Consider the following 20,496-nt stretch of genomic DNA (forward strand, 5'->3'; position numbering starts at 1 on the left):
CACAACCGAATGTGGATGGATGTTATGTTTTCACGTTTGTCTCAGGCCCGTAGCCAGGTCTCAGTATTAAGGGGGGCATATGAACTGGATGGGGGGGGCACAATTATTATATTTAATTTTTTTGATAACCCTGTATACTATTGTATTCATGCAGCATTGACACATCTATACTGAGGTTGCCGTCGCATACTAACCAAATTGATCTCAGCTAGATTTAATATGTTCCGATGTTTTTGGCCTAAAATTATTCGAATGCAGGAGAGCCACAACAAACTGGCACATTCACAATGCAAATATTAAATGATTAGACAATTGGCACCAATTCAGGTGCACTTGTACAAGGTGTTGTGAAGAATTGGCATTCGAAAATCAATATACCAGAGATACAATGACTAAACGTGGGAGGTTGGCACCAGAATCAGTGCACTTTGATATAAGATACTGTCGGCTATGACCTGCGATCATCACGTTAAACTATCAACAGCAAATACGACCAGCCTGAAGATACCACAAAGTCCGCATTTAAAGCAGTCAATTACACAGAGGTAAGGTTATGCACAAAGCACTAGATATGGGATATTCAAAGCACCAAACACAACATTTAACTTAAACATCAGAAGTACAAAGCAGCCGACCACGGCGGGCGCTGACCACAACCACAACCACACACGCATCACCAGCAGTCACACACACAATCTGAACTCCTTGTATAGTTTTTATACCGCTGTACTCGCTGTCAGAAGAGCTGCAGGTGATGTGTCTCGGTGTGGAATCTTCTGAGGACCTTCTCCTTCCATTCATTCAGGCATTTCCGTGTGAGGTCTCTCTCGAAGGCCAGCTGTACCAGTTGTGCTTTGCGTGCATGGCGCATGGACCGTCGATGGTCAGTGAAGACATTCCTCAATGTTGAGAATGAGTTTTCACACATGGCAGTGGACGCACCAAGTGTTAGTCCAAGTCTCATAGCAGTCACTGCACTTGGCATGGCTTCCAGCGTTTTGTGGTATGTTGAGAGGAGTTTTTGTGTTGGCCATCTCTCGTTTGGCTGCTTTTCTGTCTGTGAGCGAATAAACTGCTTTGCAACCACACACTCTCTTTCGCTGATGGTTGACTTTGTTAATGTCATGATGTGCTGGAGCAAGTGGAGATCCAAAAACGTGCCATTTTCAGGATTCAAGGCAGCGAGTGAACGGGCGAGTTGTTTGTTGCGCTCACTGAAGCACTGAGTGATCTCACCAAGCACAGTGTCAATTGCGCTGTAAAAAACCCTCTGCAGTTCCGTCTTGTCATTGTCGTTGTTTTGTCCTGTAGTCTCCAAAACTACAAACTGTTCCAAGTTCTTCTGCATTGTGCGTCTCCGTTTTGGTGGTGCAGGTGTAGAAGTGCGAGCATCGTTGGCCTTGTTCCACAGATCAGCGAACTCATCCTCAGAGCGGAGTTTCTTCACGCACTCTGTAGCACTCGCCACCAGTTCCAACCCCGTTAGCAAGTCCATGTCCTCTGCCTGCAAGAGTCTGTTTGGGCCATCTAACAACATCAGCAGTTTTTTGTACAAAGATAGCAATGAACATGAAGGCAGGCCCAGAGACTTCCTGCAAAAGCCCAATAGCCTCCATCCTCATCTCTGCACCGTAGGCGTGCTCTGCATCAATCTCCGACAGTCAGGATGTGATATCCTTAAAAGATCCTATGATCACAGACACTGTGGCTAAATGTCCCGTCCACCTTTGATCAAGAAGTCGTTTTAACCGCTCACCTTTATACTGTGCAGCAACAGTGGGCTTTCTGAAGAATTTGTACAGGCAACAACAAACCTCGAGGAAATCAGTGACAGCTTTCTCTGCTGCCAGTGCGTGGATAACTACCAGATGGAGTTGGTGATTTAAGCAGTGCACATAGGGGATTTCTCTTTCCAATATCTCTTGCAACAACTTTTGCACCCCACCTCGCTTCCCAGCCATTACCGAAGCCCCGTCGTACTCCTGACTTAATATTTTGACGTGTCAAGTCCTGTTTTTATCAGCTCTGCAATTATTAGGTCTATCAATGTTTTTGCATCTCCAGCGTCGGCTGTAGCTATCGTGAGTAGACGCTCTGTTGCTTCATTTGATGCCGACACAAAGCCAATGATGATTGATATGTTCTCACATTCAGTGGGGTCCCTCGTCCCATCCACCTTGATGGTAAACCACGATGTGCCTACTTCTTCCACGATGGCATCCGTCACAACATTACTCAATGTGCAGATCAGTTCATTCTGCATTTCCGGACTAGTATAGCTTGCGTTTCGTGGGATATGCTTGATTATTTCGGCGAGCTCGGTGTCTTTTTTGAGTGTGCAGTTTAAAAGCGAGAGGAAGAGCCCACTGTGCCCGTCTGGCATATCCTCAAAATGATCAAGGCTCCATCTAAATGGTATCTGATTTTCGGCGAGAAATCCCACAACATCTATAAGAGCAGACACATAGTACCGGTTTCTATTTAGCTGGTCAGCATTGAGGAGTGTGGAAATCTCCTTACCACAATCGATGCGCCTCTCATTCTCCTTCCACCTCAAAACACAAGTTAAATGTTCCTTTGAAGTTGCGTGTTTGTGAAACCCCCTGCCTTTCTCAAGGGCATGTTTCCATCCAATTCCGGTAGCCTCGCACTGTGAAAGTGGAGTCCACTGGGCCACGTGCGGTGTTAAACTTCCTCCATGGATAGCAGAATGCTGCATCTGTCTGCACACTGTATTCCAGCCATTCATTAGTCTGGTACCACGAGGACACAAACGAGCAACTCTTGTTCTGCAACAGATGGCCAGGGTACTGCTGTAGAACAACTTGATTCGGTCTCTCACTTCCAAGATCATCGGGAAGCGGCTTGACAGTCACACCCGGTCCCGAGGCCGCCGCCGAGCGTGGAAAATCGGCTGTCTGCGCTGGGGCTACAGCCGCAGGGCTGACGTTGCTGGCTTGGCCAGGTTGGCCAGCTTCTGTCGGTATTTCATCGACATGATCGTCTTTTTGTCCTCCTCCTCCAACTCCTCCCACAACATGTCTTTCATCATCTTCTTCATTTTCGTCGCTTGCATTTTTTTTCCTTTTCTGAGCCATTTTCGTATATCCATCATCCACGTCTTTTTCTCCTGCTGCAAGCCCGTGCTCTGTGATTCGTCCCTCGTGACTCGCCTCACTAATCTCGCGACTCGCGACATTTGACGATTGAAGGTTTTATTTATTAAATGATCGATGCACCAAAAACAGGTTTTATCTGCATCATTTCAAATGTAAGCACACATATTTTTAATTTTTATTATAAAATTACTTTTGTAAGATGGAGGGTTGACGGGTTGTGAAGGTCACGTGGTGCACGTGCACTTCATCTTTGATAATGTAAATTTATGTCTTTTCCTTTATCATATTATCATATTATGACGATATTACATTTATACCTAACTTACAACCAATCAGGTAACCTGCTCAATGGGGTCTCCATATCGAATACACTGATTGGCTATTCCTTAAAACTAAATGATCCACGATATATATATATATCTATATATCTATATATATATCTATATATCTATATATCTATATATCTATATATCTATATATCTATATATCTATATATCTATATATCTATATATCTATATCTATCTATTTATCTATCTATCTATCTATCTATCTCTATATATCTATATATCTATATATCTATCTATCTATCTATCTATCTATCTATCTATCTATCAATAACCACCTACAACATCGACATTCGACACGAGGTCTTGGCTGCTGGCGTTGGTGCTTGCGTTATTATCTTTTATCTTGTGGTCTTGGACTGTATTGTCTTGCCAATTGCTTTTGGAGATGCGCTGACAAGCGCACACTTATCTCTTGACTGTTATTCAAAGAAGGATATTATTGAAGAACAGTTCATCCAAGAAGGCCTCCATTATTCACCACACTGAACATCTGGAATAAGGGTTTTAGTTCACACAGGTGAACTCTTAAACAGCAAGGTCACAGTGGGCACTCATCCTTAAACACTAAGTTGTTCACAGGGTGCAACAGGGCATAAATGGGTGGCGTAGAAGTGGGGGGGCACCAGATGCGCCATGGGGGGGCATTGCACCCAAATGCCCCCCCCCCTAGTGACGGGCCTGGTTTGTCTGTCTGTCTGTGAGCAGGACATCTCAATAGGTTATGGATAGGGTGGGTGTGTGACAAGGACAAATTGATTTAGATTTTGGTGAAAATCTGGATCAGGTTACGAGACTTGGAAAAATAAAAAAAAATTTCAAGAGGAAGATATTTTGGTGATTCTTAATCATTGGGAGGTGGGACCAAAATGGTATGTGGCATATCTTTAAAAAAAAATTGACTGATTATGACAAAACTTGGAGGATGAGTTTGGTTAAGTGGCAATCACAAGCCAGTTAGATTTTGGTGCCGGTCCGGATCCAGATTCGGCCTATCAGTGCGATACAAAACGTAAACTTTTCAGCCTGCCGCGAGTATGCACTCTACTGAGTACCGTTCTAGTTCTGTCCGCCCACCGAAGGTGGATGGAGGTTGTTTTCATCCCTGTTTGTTTGTTTCTTTGTTTGTGTGCCGATATCATAAAAAGTTGTGGATGGATTCAGATGAAATTTGATGGGCAGTTTGGATGTGACGGAGACTAATTGATTCGAATTTGATGACGATCTGGGCACGAGAATTAAAAAAAAAAAAAAAAAAAAACTTTAAAGTGATAATTCACCATTGGGAGATGGGGCCAAAATGTTGTGACATGACATTTCAAAAATTTATTGGCCCAATATGTTCTACTGGATCAGGCATTGCATGGCGGAGGTGTCTACAGAGTGCCCTTTTAGTTATTGCTATATTCCATCTGTATACATTTTGTTTCTCCATTTTAGCCTCCCTGGAAGCCTGCTGTTTGCTTAGCGGTCAGGGTGGCTGGCTTTGGATCTTAGGGTCCTTAGTTAAAACCTCTGCCAACCATTTAATTAATACCCGGTGGGTTGACTCAGCCTGTCATTCTTCCGAGGTTGGCAAAATAAGTACCAGTTTACTGGTAAGAGGGGCATTGCATCAGTGGCTTAGCCGCACCCTCTGCCAATGATGCTACCTGCAACCTTGTGCTGCATAAAAAGGAGGAAGAGGAGGAGAAGATCACCTGGAATGTAGTAGCAAGGAGCTTATGGGATGTCGTGTCGTCCTTCTGTCCATAAACACTTGCAAATTCTTCTCTGAAACTACACACATGATTTCGATGAAACTTGACCACAACCTTCATCTCCTGTTATATACCAAAGTTTGTTCACACCATTAAATAAAATTGGTCAAAGGAGGTCTGCAGTGGTGGTTGCCCCCTAAAATAGGTATTTGCTTTCTTCTCTGAAACTGCACACAATGTTGATGAAACCTGACGACAACCTTCATCACCAGCAATGTACCAAAGTTTGCTCACGGCAATAAGAAAAAAGAAATTTGCTGTTTCCCTCTCAAAATAGGAATTTACTTTCTCTACGTTCCATATTTTATGGGTCATCCACGCCGACCCGTGGTTCCCCGATTATCTTTAACAGCCATTTGACTGTCTTTTAATTATGTACTGTTTGAACTCTGTGGCATACTGTCTCTTCATTACGTAATCGATTGCATACTATTGGAATGTACCTTTCGACTCGAGACTGCTGAGAACCCTTCGGCCTTTTAAGACCCTTAAGACCCCAAAGACCTCTGACCCAAAATAACCTGAAGCCCTTTAAAGACCCTGAGGGCCATTCATATTTATATATATATATATATATATATATATATATATATATATATATATATATATATATATATATATATATATATATATATATATATACATATATATATATATATATATATATATATTTTTTTTTTTTGAATACTGTCCGACCTCGACCTTCGCTGATTCAACATTTGTGGACCCCCGTGTATTCGCGGTTATGAAACGGTGCCCTGTGCCTCACGTAAACAGATTTCAGTATCCGCCGATGTTTAAGCTGAAATGACTCGTCTGTGTACACATGCCAAGCTCCAGCTGTGCCACACACCTGTTTTACCATCACCCACCCTTGGGTGATGGTGGGTTACCAAGGGTGGGTGATGGTGGGTGGGTGATGGTTACCAAGGGTGGGTGATGGTGGGTTACCATCACCCACCCTTGGTGTGGAAAATCTCATTCCAGAATGCACAGTGTGTTCACAAACATCTTCCCGATATAATTACCATTGCTCAATCGAGATTGGTGCATTCAAATAGTTCTAAAAATTTTGCTGTTCCTGGACATATTATGATCAGAAATGATCACTCCCCAACAGATTTCATCAAATGGTCCTGCACATGGCAAAGTGGTGCATGTAAATAATGATAGATGCATCACAAAAACACTAAAATGCTCAAACCCTCTTCGAGAGTACATGTTGCTCAATTGTGTCCGTGAGGACGGCAATACACCTCAAATAGCTGTTGTGTACGTGGCTCCGACATCACCCTTGCCCAGGAAATGTGTCCAGTTTGTGTAGCAACCTGCTTTTCGTGAATTGGCACAAACTGTGGACTTGTCGAACACACTGCTTTTCATTGGTGACTTCAATAAGGTGACCTTTCCTTGCTCGCATCACGGCAACCTTCAATGTACATCATTTCACAACCGAATCGACCACTGGACACAATACTACACTCGATCTTGTGTTCTCGAACATCCAGCGTACTGAATGTGGCATCATTGAAATGTTATTGGTCAGATCACAAATCCATGGGGACAACATTACCATACATTGGTTCATTGGTACATTTTGCTGACTTCGTCAGTGTCATTATTCTACCAGGTGACCGCCTATGGGTATTGCACTATTTTTATTTATTCTTCCTTTTAACTTCACACACTTTACATCTGTAACGAATATTCTCCCGATCAGTGGTTCCTCAACGAAGGGGCGCCTCCCCCCCCCCCGCCCCCGCTCCCACCAGGGGAGGGGGATGGGGGAGACAGATGAGGGGTCTGTGGAAAATACTGGCAGAAAGGGCTTACTATGCAAAAGTGTGCGTTTGCTCTGTGTTTTTGAATCTATCTTGAGGAATCCACTCGTTTCCCCACGTATCGAACGCGTCTTGGCTGGTTCTTTAACGTGAAGAGCTTGGGATGATTATTTCAGAAAGCACTTGCTTGTGATGCATCTTGATGTTCACAGTGCTGTTACACAACAGCTGGCTGTATGTGGGTTAATAATCAGAACTGTCAATGTAATATGTGTTTGTGTTTTGTTACCTCTCCCCACCAAAAGTGGAAGGAGGTTGTGTTTTCACCACTGTCTGTGTTCGTCTGTGGCCATTCCAGTTTTTATTGTGATGTGAAATGTAAGCAAAAAGTGCCAGTATAATCCATTTCATTAAGGGAGTACCTGCTGGTTGTGCTACCTCTGGGAATATATTCTGCATTGTTTTGCACAACAGCTGGTTGCATATGGTAGAAGATGTCTGTTTCATTCTTGTATTCATGTCACATTTAATGGACTGTCATAATATTTAGTACACTTAATCGGGGTAGGGGTTGAGGGGGGGGGGCGTTGGGTCAGAGATCGGCTCGTTGTGGGGGGCGTGGTATAAAAAAAAGTTTAAGAACCACGGCTCTCGATTGAAATGATATAGCTCTCAATCAAATGTATATTAAAAAGTAACAACAACAAAAAAAGAGGAGTTAAATGTGTGTAAGGTGGAAATAGAGCAAGAGGATGTTTAAAAAGTGGCAAAGAACGAATTGGCAGACTGAAGATACCAGAAAATAAAAATAGGACCACGTGTTCTGAAGGTCACCTGAATCGGGAGCAACAGTCACTCAAATTCCCCGCAAACCCCCTTCGACCCTGATTTTCTTAATGCTGTGAACAACCTTTGATACATCATGGGTGATTGAAGGTTGTGGTCAAGTTTTTCATTGAAATTGTGTTTAGTTTCGGAGAAGATAGCAGATACCTTTTTGGGGGTTGGGGAGGCAGGGGTCAGGTCAGGTCAGGTATGGGAGCATGTGCCAGAACAGCGCGTCGCTGCGTCCACTTTCCGCCGGTACTCCAGGGGCCTTCGTCTGGCCATCCCCCAGGCAGATGCCAGGCCCATCCCCATCTCCTTGAGATGATGGTCAACCTGCTGCAACCACGAGGCACGTGGTCGGCCCACTGGCCTCCTCCACTCATGAGACTCCCTCGCTGAGAGAATCTGGTGAGCAGGATCAGCGTCAGGAAAACGAGCCACATGTCCAGACAGCCGCAACTGATGCTCACGGACTATGCAGGTAACAAATCTCATCCGAGTCTCTCTCAGCAACCGCTCGTTGGACACAAAATCCGACCAGAGATAGCCAAGGATTCTCCGAAGAGACCTGGTACCAAAGGAATTAAGTCTCCGTCTCAGATCCTTGGTCAGAGTCCAAGTCTCGCATCCATAGAGCAAGACTGGAAGTACAAAGGACCTGAAGACTCGGACTTTCGTCCTTCCGCACAGGTACCGGCAGCGCCACACCCCATGATCCAGTGAATCCATGACTCCCCAGGCCCGTCCCAGACGTCTATTGACCTCTGACTCGCAGCCAGCAGAGACATGAATATCACTGCCAAGGTAAGTGAATCTCTCCACGACCTCAACATCCTCACCACAAACAGACACAGACAGGACAGCAGCATCCAAGATGTCACCGAAAGCCTGGATCTTAGTTTTGACCCAAGAAACCCGTAATCTCAGCAGCTCCGACTCCTCATTCAGCACCTCGAGGGCCCCCAAAAGGATGTCTAAAGTCTCCGCAAAGATGACTGCATCTTCTGCAAAATCAAGGTCCGAGATGTTGACATTCCCAAACAATGCACCGCAGCTTGATCTCTCCGACATCCTCCCTAAAATCCAGTCCATACAAGTGCTGAAAAGTGTGGGGGCCAGTACACACCCCTGCCGAACTCCAGTAACAACTGGAAATAAGTCAGAGATGGTACCACCACACTTCACAGCACTCTCAGTACCAGAGTAGAGTTCAGACATCAGATCGATCAGTTTTGGTGGCACCCCACGAAGACCAAGAATCCTCCAGAGGACATCCCGATTCACTGAATCGAACGCTTTACAGAGATCAACATAGGCTGCAAGCAGCACCTGCCGAAACTCTCGTCTGCGTTCGGTGAGGACACGAAGGGCAAGGATACGGTCAATCGTTGACCTCTTTGGTGTAAAGCCTGACTGCTCCGGACGCTGGTGCTCAAGCAGATGGTGGCGAACCCTATCAAGAATTATCCGAGCAAAGACCTTGCCCGGCACTGAGAGCAGCGTCACCCCTCGGTAGTTGTTGCAGTCTTGGCGATCACCCTTCCCTTTCCAGAGAGGGACAACAAGGCCCCTCTTCCAGTCAGTTGGGATGATGCCTGTGTTCCAGGCAGAGCACAAAACTGCATGCAACGACGCGAGTGCAGCACTTCCACCAGCCTTGAGAAGTTCAGCATGGATGCCACAGATCCCTGGAGCTTTGCCCTGTTTCAACTGGTTCACCACAGCCCGTGTTTCCACAAGCGAAGGTGGACCACAGTAGATTTGAGGGTCAGCAACAGGGATTACACACCCTTGACGTCCAACTCGACAGCTGGGGGATCAGCCTGGTACAACCGCTCAAAGTAACCGGCCCAGCGGGCCTTCACTTCAGACTCCTCTGTCAAGAGCTGACCACTCTCTGCTCGAACTGCAGTGCTCCGAGGGATGGGCTTGGATGAACGCAATGCGCGAATTCCCCTGTAAGCGGGACGAGAATCACCTGTCCACAGGTGATGCTCTACCCCTTCACAGATTCCTCGCACATCGGCCTCCTTGTCCACCCTCAGTGCACGTACAGTTTTTCGCCTCAGCTCCCTGAACAGCTCAGCTCTGCCATTCAGCCTGGCCCTGCGACTCTGGTCAATGGTATCCAGTGTCCCTTGAGAGACAAAATTCTTCTTTGCCCTGCGGTGAGCCCCAAGACATCCACCGGCAACATCAAGGATGGTGGTCTTGAAGGCACTCCACAACTCTTCAGGACCCCCCAAAGCACCCAGACCCCCCAAGTGTCCACTCAGCCTGTTCGCAAACTCCTCAGCTGCTCTCACATCCCTGAGCTTGCCAACATCCAGCCTAGGCTGGGATGGTACCATTCTCCAGGATTTAAGGTGCAGCTGTAGAGTTGCTACAACAAGCCTGTGGTCAGTATTGAGGAACTGAGCACTCCGATAGACCCTGCAGTTCTGGATCATCCTCCAACGACCGTCAATGAGGACATGGTCAATCTCCTTTGCCACACCGCCAGCGTTGGAATACCAAGTCCAGCGATGAGCTTGTGGGCGCTGAAACCATGAAGCAGCCACCCTAAGTCCATGACTTCTTGCAAAGTCAAGGAACTTAGTGCTATTCTGGTTCATAGTTCCTGACCCATGGGGACCAACACACACCTCATAACCATCCCTATCAGTTCCAGTCGATGCATTGAAATCCCCCAAGACTGGAAGTGTATCTCGTCTGGGGCACTGATCAACCAGACTCGAGCGTGGCGTACAATGCATCCTTCTCTGTGAGATCACTCGCCTCAGTCGGAGCATAAACAGAGACCAGGGAAATGACACCTAAGGAGTGACGAATCCTTAATCTCATAATACGCTCATAATACGGCAGGGGTGAGACCCCCTTTATGAGCAGAGATGTTGATGCAGTCAATACACCTTCATTAGGCATCAGATATGAAGCTTGTGGCCAAGTTTTATCAAATCGTGTGTTTGGTTCAAGCCATAATGACTGTCTGAAGAGTTGACAGACAGACTGACTCACTCACTCACCCACCTACAGACACTGCTCGATCGCATAAGCTCACCGGACTAAAGTACAGGTGAGCTAAAAACGTGACAAGATACAAGAAAAGACACGCCACAGAACAATATGGAGGACACAAATTCAAATTACCTGATTTGCACTTCCTATTTGAATCCCATGTGTTTGTTGTTAATGTATCCATAGTCTAATAGTGTGTGTGTGTGTGTGTGTGTGTGTGTGTGTGTGTGTGTGTGTGTGTGTGTGTGTGTGTGTGTGTGTGTGTGTGTGTGTGTGTGTGTGTATGTGTGTATGTGTGTATGTGTGTATGTGTGTGTGTGTTACACGCTACTTCTCTTGCAGTTCTGGGCCAATTCCATCCAGACTTGTTACATAGGATCAGCAAGACCCCAATTGGTGCATAGGGGTGTTTTCATCTTTGCCTGTGGTCTTGGAGGGAGAGCGGGGTGGGGGAGGGGTGGTGAATTTTCTCTGTAAATGTGTATCGTGTAGCGCCGCTCCAGGTGGGAGAGTATTACAAGTCCCCACCCACCCTTTTAGGACAGTATTCCTGTCCCCACAATTTTCCTGTGCAGTTAGGGGTTTTGAATTGTAAGCAGTAGGTATGTCTTTTTGCTTCATGCACATAACCCAGGTTATTAGTCCCCTACCGGTTCCACCGGAGGAGGGCCGCTCCAGGTGGGAGAGTATTACAAGTCCCCACCCACCCTTTTAGGACTATTCCTGTCCCCACAATTTTCCTGTGCAGTTAGGGGTTTTGAATTGTAAGCAGTCGGTATGTTTTTTGCTTCATGCACATAACCCAGGTTATTAGTCCCCTACCGGTTCCACCGGAGGAGGACTATATGTTTTCTCTCTCTCTCTCTCTCTCTCTCTCTCTCTCTCTCTCTCTCTCTCTCTCTCTCTCTCTCTCTCTCTCTCTCTCTCTCTCTCTCTCTCTATCTATCTATCTATCTATCTATCTATCTATCTATCTATCTATCTATCTATCTATCTATCTATCTATCTATCTATCTATCTATCTATCCGTCCATCCCTCCCACCTGTCGTTTTTCAGACTTTTTTCCATACCCTTTAACATATTCAACTGAAACTTGATACATGGCTTTATTATGATAAGTTTGAGCTCCAGTGCGTTCGGCCAATTCTTCAGTTACGCCCTTTTTTAAAAACATTTAGAAAATCTCAAATATTATACATGGGCCAGTGTTTAGCTGCCCAGACTCTACCCCACTGCTTTACACCTGTTGACTGGACAGTTGGTTTGACTCCACCCCAATAAAATCATGAAGTGGCACAAATTGACAGGCCTTCGGCCTGCATGTTGCTCCATGGCCCAGTGCAATTTGATGAATCTCAGGAAGAAACCACGATGTATTATATATGCACACAAGCCGTATGTATGTGTTTACGTCATGGATGTACGTCGGGTTATTTTTAATATGAAATGGGCAAAGCCAAGAAACAAATGAAACATGGTGGGTTCGTGTCTTCTTCTTCTTCGTTTTGGTTCTGGTATGGGCTTGAGTGTGCGTTCAAGCAAACTGATTTTTATCTCCCGAACATTCATTGTGACCAGTTGGGGACATGTATTGCAAAGCAATTCTCGCTCTTGTTTTTTATTATCTTTGCGAGTGATTGAGGCAGCTTTCAGTTGCCTATACACCTCCCAGATAAAGGTGTTGTTATAGTCTGGCAGCCATTGGCTCAAGTGTGTTTTGGAGTACATACACAATTTTATTGCAGATTCTGGTAACAGAGACTATACTAAACTCAAATCCGAGTGATGCCACTTTGTCACACTTGAGCAATTTTTGTTGGGAGCAAAATTCAAAATGGCCACCATCAAAACCGTTTTTTGGCTGTAACTCGGCCAAAAATCGAGATATGAACCCGATTTCAGTGGCAAACCCTATGTTTTGGGGGTCAAGGAATACACTGATATGTTTTTAAATAAACCATATCATCCATATAAATAGTCCATATTGCAATATTGGTATATCAGATACCATATTTTGACTAAAATTGTAATAAATTATTGACCAATTGTTGAAGTTTAGACTTATAAAGCTTGAACCAAATATTATCAAGGGTACATACGATGAAGACACTGAAAGGTTGCTGATGTGCTTTTATTGCGTTTATTTATAGCTGTAGCACGGTTCCAATTCAGTTTCATGGTATAGCGAGAAAAGTGTTAAAAAATAATTTTTCACAGAGCAGTTTTTTCCCCAGTACAGTTGTGACAAAAAATGGCTGCCATGAAGATCAATGAACTGTATCAACAGATCAAGTAAGTTATATATGCTTGGATATTTTTAAAGAAACGTGAAAAACTGTGTGTTAATTAACAGTAAAGTATTATCGGTCGACTAATCAATTTTCCTTTGAAAGCAAGACGTTTTTGTATCTTCATATCATGATTGTTTTGATACCATAGCAACCATTTGTGTTGATGATGTTTAAAGTACAAAGGGTGGGAACAGGTTTTCTGATTTTTTTTTTGATTTTTTTTATTTATTTTTTTTTATACATGTATTTTACAAATAAATGAAATGATTAATTTGTTCATCACCCCTTGTAAATGTCTTCCATTTAAGAATGCATCGGGGTGTTTAACTTTCTGAACAATTAATGTAAGACACAGTTATTTCGTGATTGTTTTGCATTATATTGATCTAAAAACAATTGAACATTTCTGCTTGTCTTTTTCTCGTGACAATGTTCGACAGCTGTGATCTTGAATCCGCTTGAACTGAACGATGGCATCACAGCTTAACATTCCTTGCCTGCTCAATAGTCGCATGAAATGCAGTGCCAGTAAACAGCCAATGAGTGTAGCTGGACCTGAAAGGCTCAACACCATCGTAGAAGCGAGCAAACGTAGAGGTGATGGGTGGCATGTCGCTCTGGAAACCCTATTACAAGACTTTACTGAGACACTATATACACACAAGAATTGCGTTGCAACATACACTTCCAAGACGCACATTAAACGTTTGTTACAGAAGAAAGAAAAAGATGAAGAGCTTGTCGTGAAGAGAACGCGCCGAACAGATGCCATATCTGAAGCAACTGCCTTCTTTGCTGCTTGCTATGGATCCCAGGAAACAGAAGACATGTCAGCTATGCGATTTGATGTCTGGTCTTCAAAGATAGCTGACATCACCATCAGAGTTAAAAACTCTACCACCAACCACTGTGGCTTTCATCCAACACGTTCTCAGGGCGCATTTGCAGGCAGCAATATGGCGGGCTGCATTAGATCCAGACCCACCATTGATCGATCCAACTAGTCATGGATGGTCAAATGAAATGTCGAGCATGTTGTTCCCTGTGTCTCTGCCTCCAGATGTCATCAGGGCTCCTGATAATGTTCTCAAGACTATCAGGTGTGGGTGCAGCTCAGTGCGACCCTGTGTAACGAATAGATGTAGTTGCTCTGCCACCAGGCTCTCCTGTTCATTGTTCTGTGGCTGCCATGGTATGGAGGAATATCAGAACGACAAAAAAAGTCTGAATCAGCAAGCGAAGCTGTGGAACTTGAGTGAACACTAGTTATTTGATTTATGCAGCTGTCTTGTATGTGAGATTGAGTGAAAGCAGAATGAAAGAAGTTCAACAGCAACCAATCAGTTTATTCATAGTTGATAGCATGTACAGACCCCTTTTTGGATTTAAATTTGTGTAAAATTTGTGTAAACCTTGCTTATTACGTTTATTTGGTTATGTATTAATATAATTAATTATAGTTTGTAGTTACCTAATCATTGTATTACTCAACTGTACTGTTGGAAATAAAGATATACAATACAATATACTGTTACAATACAATATACTGTTTACCACTTAAATCAGGTTCATATAGATTTTGGGCATAGTTTCAGCTGAAAATAGTTCGGTCGATATTTTTTCAGTCAAAATATTATATCTAAATAGAAAAATTGCTATATAGACTATTATTATGAGTTGTATGGTTTATTTAAACATATCAGTGTATTCCTTGACCCCCAAAACATAGGGTTTGCCACTGAAATCGGGTTCATATCTCGATTTTTGGCCGAGTTACGGCAAAAAAACGGTTTTGATGGTGGCCATTTTGAATTTTGCTCCTAAAAAAAATTGCTCAAGCGTGACAAAGTGGCATCACTCGGATTTGAGTTTAGTATAGTCTATGTTACCAGAATCTGCAATATAATTGTGTATGTACTCCAAAACACACCTCGGGTAAAATTCCAGTTCTGCATCCAGACTATTAGACGAACGTGTTGCTTGCTTGGAACGAGATCGCCCATTGGGCGGGTACTGTGCTCATATTCTTGCAATACGTGTAAAAGTACATTGCTGTTTTCTGTTGTCCTTATCTTGTGCAATGTTTCATAACCCAGCTCTTCCGTGAACCTTAGCCACTGTTTTTGAGCACAAGTTTTGTATGCAGTGTTGATAATGGTACTATGTTTTCCTCTACTTTTTTTTTTTTTTTTAAACTGATAATTTCTTTTTTCTTCCCTTTTTCATAGCTGTTTGTCGATAAAGCAGAAGCTGAGCTACAGCGTGCTGCAGAAGCTGGCGAGGATCTTGCATTCTTACAAGAGACAGTTTGGTTTACCCAAAGCTATTGGTTGCTTTCTACTGGACAGGTACGCTTTGTGCCGAATAACAATATTGTGGAACTGACAAACCCCTCAACCATCTTCCTGGTCAATTGAATTTTTAAAAAAAGAAAAATATATATATATACATGTATATGTATATGTATATACAGTCATGCGCCACTTAAGGACGGGGATACGTTCTGAGAAATGCGTCGTTGAGCAATGTCGTCATTGTGCGAACATCATAGAGTGTACTTGCACAAACCTAGATGGTATAGCCTACAACACACCTAGGCTATATGGTATAGCCTATTGCTCCTCGGCTACAAACCTGTTCAGCATACTGTAGGAAATTGTAACACACATCTAAGATCGACGGAAGACTCGCTCGTTTTACCTTTGTGCTGTTCATGACAGCCATGTGTGTTGTTAGCAGCTGCTTACAATCTTCTCTTGCATCGATTATAGAAAGGTGAATAAATAGCGTTTGGATTTTATAAATAATCATTGCATCGTTGTTATAATTTAAAATGAAGAAACGAGCACCTATCAGTTGTGATATATTTTCGGAACAGTGCGAATGTTTTAACAACATAAAAAGCTTTACTTAAAATTAATGTTTTTAACAACATAAAAAGCTTAACTTTACGACAGGCTTTACTAAAAAAAACTAAAAGTTAATTTGTGTTTTAATTTCGACTGTAACAACGATTTATTCACGGAATTTTTTTTAACTCAAATTTAATTTACTTGCTGGAAGGTAAACAAGTCAAATCGGGCGAAAATAGGGGTGTTTTAGGATTTTAGGTCAACATTGGGTCAGTTTGAACGCTGCTTTTCTTGAATCCCGATTTAGTGCAACCCCGCTTTTTTTTTCGCGATGACATTTTATGGACCTCAACGATCCCGTTATAATGGGGCCACACTGTAGTTATCATTATCAAGTATTATGTACTGTACATAATTGTATGTGCTATACTTTACTTTTATATGACTGGCAGCACAATGACATCACTAGGCGATTGGAATTTTTAAGCTCCTTATAATCTTATGGGACCACCGTCGAATATGCGATCCGTCGTTGACCGAAATGTCGTAATGTGGCGCATGACTGTATGACTGTATGTATGTATGTATGTATATATGTATGTGTGTATGTATATATATATATATATGTTTATATATATATTGTTGCGAATTCGCGCCCGCCGGCGTGTCATCGGCCGCTCAACTCGAATGGCGGCCGCCTCGCCCACCAGAACGGACAATTCAGTCGTGACCCTCCGGGAACTACCGCCCGGAGCCAGTCACGGGTGGGTCTTTCGACCTCACCACAATACTGCCAATCGCCCACCCGCGTAGGATAGGGTTGTTCGCCAAACTCGACTTACCTAAGTACCTACACGGATGGTTAATCGGGCGATCGTACCTCGCCGCAGGTCAGCCTAGGACACGAACCGCTTAAGCGGTCCGTTCCGTGCTACAGTGATAACCGAGCGGTGTTATCGCTGACCTCGACTGACGTGATTATTTATTGGGTGTCTAAACCCCACTGCCAATCCTTTACGTGATGCAGAATGGAGAGTCAATAAAAAGAAAGGAGACTAAGCAGAGCGGGAACAGTTCAACAAGCAAGCATTTTATTTACACACGCAGACACAAGACAAGCTGGTATATTCAGCCACACAAAATGCACAAAAAGCAAATGTAAGAAAAACAGTTAAAACCCACTATACGCGTACACACGGCAACACTTACACAGTTTTACTTGAAAGACGGCGCCACCACAAGCATTTACGCAAAAAGCTAAGGAAGAAAGCCACCCTCAGTCAAGGAGGCAGACAGGCCCGTAGACCAAATGTACGTGGATCCTGGAGGATCGGCCAGGTCCACGAGACCGGGGAGGTCTTACCCGCGTCCTCGTGACGCGATGGCGGGCAAGCCGCAATGTTCATGCCGCTGGGCCCCGACTCCGCGCCCTGGCGGGGTCGGCGAGTCTTCCCCGGCATGCTCCGCGCGAGCGGTCTTGTTGGCACCACGTTTAGGGTGGGGGAGGAACGGGGCCCCCTCGGCACTATCTCAGCACGAATGGGGGGAGGGGGAATCGTTGATGCTCAGGGAGAGGGCAATGGCTGGCTGGCTTGAGTCCCGCGACGAGACGAGCGATCCCGCACACCGCAACCTCGTCGCCGACCTCCTTTGACTCGGACCTGAGCTCCCTTGCCCCGACCAGCTGGCTGCAGCTCCACCGCGTGCACTCAACTTGGACTCGACCAGCCAGCCCAACACCCAACACGCAATACCCAACACGCAACAACAACGAGCCGCCTTGTTCTCGCGTCTTTATCGGCGGCAGGAGAAGCCAATATGCAAATTCCAGGATCAGAACGCGATTGGAGGCGGGGCCACGCCGCCCCCCTGGTCAGCCATTGGTCGGGCAAAAAAGGGTGTGAACCTCCCCTTATCCGCATATTTGCATAAACGGAATTCACATACACGCGCCTGTAGGCGGGGCCAAACTGCCTCGCGCTCGCCTATTGGACGGAGGAGAAGTGGGCGTGAAGCATTTCTGATCCGAACGCCTCTCGCATTTGGACCCGCGGCTCGACGCGTTAGGCACCAACTACCGAACGGCTCCTGGACAGCACGACGTTTGGTGTTGACTGGTGGTGTCTGGGAATGGTTGTGAAGGAGAAAGGCGAAGGTGGTGGAAGGTTTTCTGTGGTTTTGGTGGTTGGCGGGCGTCGTTTGGGAATGGCGGTGAAGCGATGTTTGCGGGATGGAGTTGTGAAGGTAAAGTCGAAGGTGGTGGTGTTTGCGTTGTTGGCGGCTTAATGGTCGAAAATAACCATAGAGAAAGAAAAATGGCTAACTGAAGGATCGCAGCCCGAATGGATCACATAAATTCCCTCTATACAACAGGTGTGGGCTAACTACACATGGACTTATTGAGATATCTCACCTGAGGACCCTTTATGGTGTAATGTGAATTTCCACAACCATAACTATATATATATATATATATATATATATATATATATATATATATATATATATATATATATATATATATATATACATATATATATATATATACATATATATATATATATATATATATATTTAATCTCTACTTTTACCTTGTAAACTCAAGTTTTGTTATAGTCCTCCTTTTTTCATAGTCTCATCTTCCTTCACACTGCATTGTTTTCTATAATTGCGAATGGAGGTGTTTGGCCTTGCCCATTTGCAAGGGGTCAGGAGAGGCTCTTTTAATTGGTCTGTCAGTTGGAGGCTGTTGAATTTGTTTGCTGTTCATCGTTTAAGCAAAGACATACTGGTATAAACACCTTACTCTGAAATGTTAAAGGGTATTTACCTCGTTCCTTATTACCCCACACATGCAAAGCGAAGAGCCAGGTTGTGCAATTGGTTTACTTCTGTCTGTCCATCTGTTCGTGTGTCTCCAAACGTTGGTTTATGATCGAGGAACATCCATCCATCCATTAGGACCATACTCTGTGCAGAGCGTTGGTGCCGCCGAAGCAGTCTCCTTGGCTATTGGGAACAATCCTGGACGGGTCGCCACTCCGACACAGTATACCAGCATGCTGGCACTCATTTTGCCGACCTCGGAAGGATGACAGGCAGAGTCAACCCCACCTGGTGTTAATTCAACCGCTGAGCGGGATTTGAACTCAGGACCCTAGGATCCCAAGCCCACTACCTTAACCATTAAGCCAACACCAGGCATATCGAGGAACAACTTTATTTCAATTGAATTTTGTATTTTGAACACTAATTGGGAAAACAAACCTGGAGTTTAGCAGTATTTTATACCTGTCTGGCAATTAATCAAAATGTAAAATAATTCCAAACGGGAAACCTGACATCATAAAGGGCACAAACAGGCATGAATAACAAATGTAACTTGTTAAATAAGGTGGTGTAAATGGCACTCGCAATCTGGAGAGGTAAACTTCTGGATTTTTTTTCTTCTTCTTCTTCTACAACCTTTGAAATCTTTTTATTTTTATTTTTATATACACTCTTTAAAATCATTCTTTTATTTCAATTGAATTATCTACTTGAACACTGCATCGGGTAAGGTGTTCTATGAACCATCTAGATTATTTATTTGTTTATTTTCTTTGTTACTGCATTGAATATTTGATATCATAAATAGCACGTGTTTGGTTTTTCTTATTTTCTTTAAAGCTCGTTAGTCCAATTTTTGTAATAAATGCAAGAGATTTTAAAATCTAGAATATATAAATGAGATATTTTATAGGTTAAGAATTGATTTGAAGTTTCAGTGTCAATCCTACTGAAGCAGTTTCTTGGCAAGGATTATGCTGGCTGGTTTGCCATTGCTTTCCCAGCAGTGGTTAGAACAGGAATTTGAATTTGTTCATGGTGCTTGCGATAGCTCGCCTGCTATTCGCAAAGTACACCATGGTGTCTTTAATGTCCACCAACTGATTTCTGCCAGATGGGATGCTCAGTTTAATGGCCATCTGAGGGTCGACGCACGCACACAAACATTAATGAATCGCCCTGCCTGTAAAACGCTGGAATGACAGTTTATAGCTGGGCCGACATTCAAACTCAGGCTAGACAGCTTGGAGTAGAGTGTGCATACCGCTCATCCATCCTGTCAGCCCTAAGGTTAAGAAGAGCCATCTTTTATTTTTCTTTATCAGTAGTAAATATACAATACAATTGTTCAGAAAGAAATGAACTTTGCATCGAGTCTAGCATGTAATTTTAAGTGATGTAGCTTTTTAGATCTTATCTCATGTTACTTGGCTTTATTAGGGTACCCTGTCAGTACAGGGTACCCTATTGTTTTTCTTATGTTTATTTATTATTATTAGGGTACCCTGTGAGTACAGGGTACCCTATTGTTTTCCTTCTGTTTATTATTATTATTATTACGCATTATTAGGGTACCCTGTCAGTACAGGGTACCCTATTGTTTTTCTTCTGTTTATTATTATTATTATTATTTTTCTTTTTCCGCCGGCATTTTGCACCCTTTTTCGCTTTAA

At 43.7% G+C, this 20,496-nt stretch overlaps 1 protein-coding gene and 1 long non-coding RNA gene across 3 annotated transcripts in view; both read left to right on the plus strand.

Moving 5' to 3' along the window:
• LOC147031502 (uncharacterized) overlaps positions 1–20,496 on the plus strand; it is a 566,858-nt gene that overhangs the window by 79,334 nt on the left and 467,028 nt on the right. The gene's annotated exons all lie outside the window — the stretch shown is intronic.
• ESPL1 (extra spindle pole bodies like 1, separase) overlaps positions 1–20,496 on the plus strand; it is a 180,285-nt gene that overhangs the window by 52,221 nt on the left and 107,568 nt on the right. For both annotated transcript variants that reach the window (XM_085864220.1, XM_085864211.1), the window contains exon 12: positions 15,371–15,490. In XM_085864220.1, the coding sequence (XP_085720346.1) occupies positions 15,371–15,490 (120 nt within the window). The remainder of the gene's footprint in view (positions 1–15,370; positions 15,491–20,496) is intronic.

The sequence above is a fragment of the Eptatretus burgeri genome, chromosome 2 (assembly GCF_056783735.1).
Source record: "Eptatretus burgeri isolate ZD-2024b chromosome 2, Ebu_testis_v1, whole genome shotgun sequence".
Classification (NCBI taxonomy): Eukaryota; Metazoa; Chordata; class Myxini; order Myxiniformes; family Myxinidae; genus Eptatretus; species Eptatretus burgeri.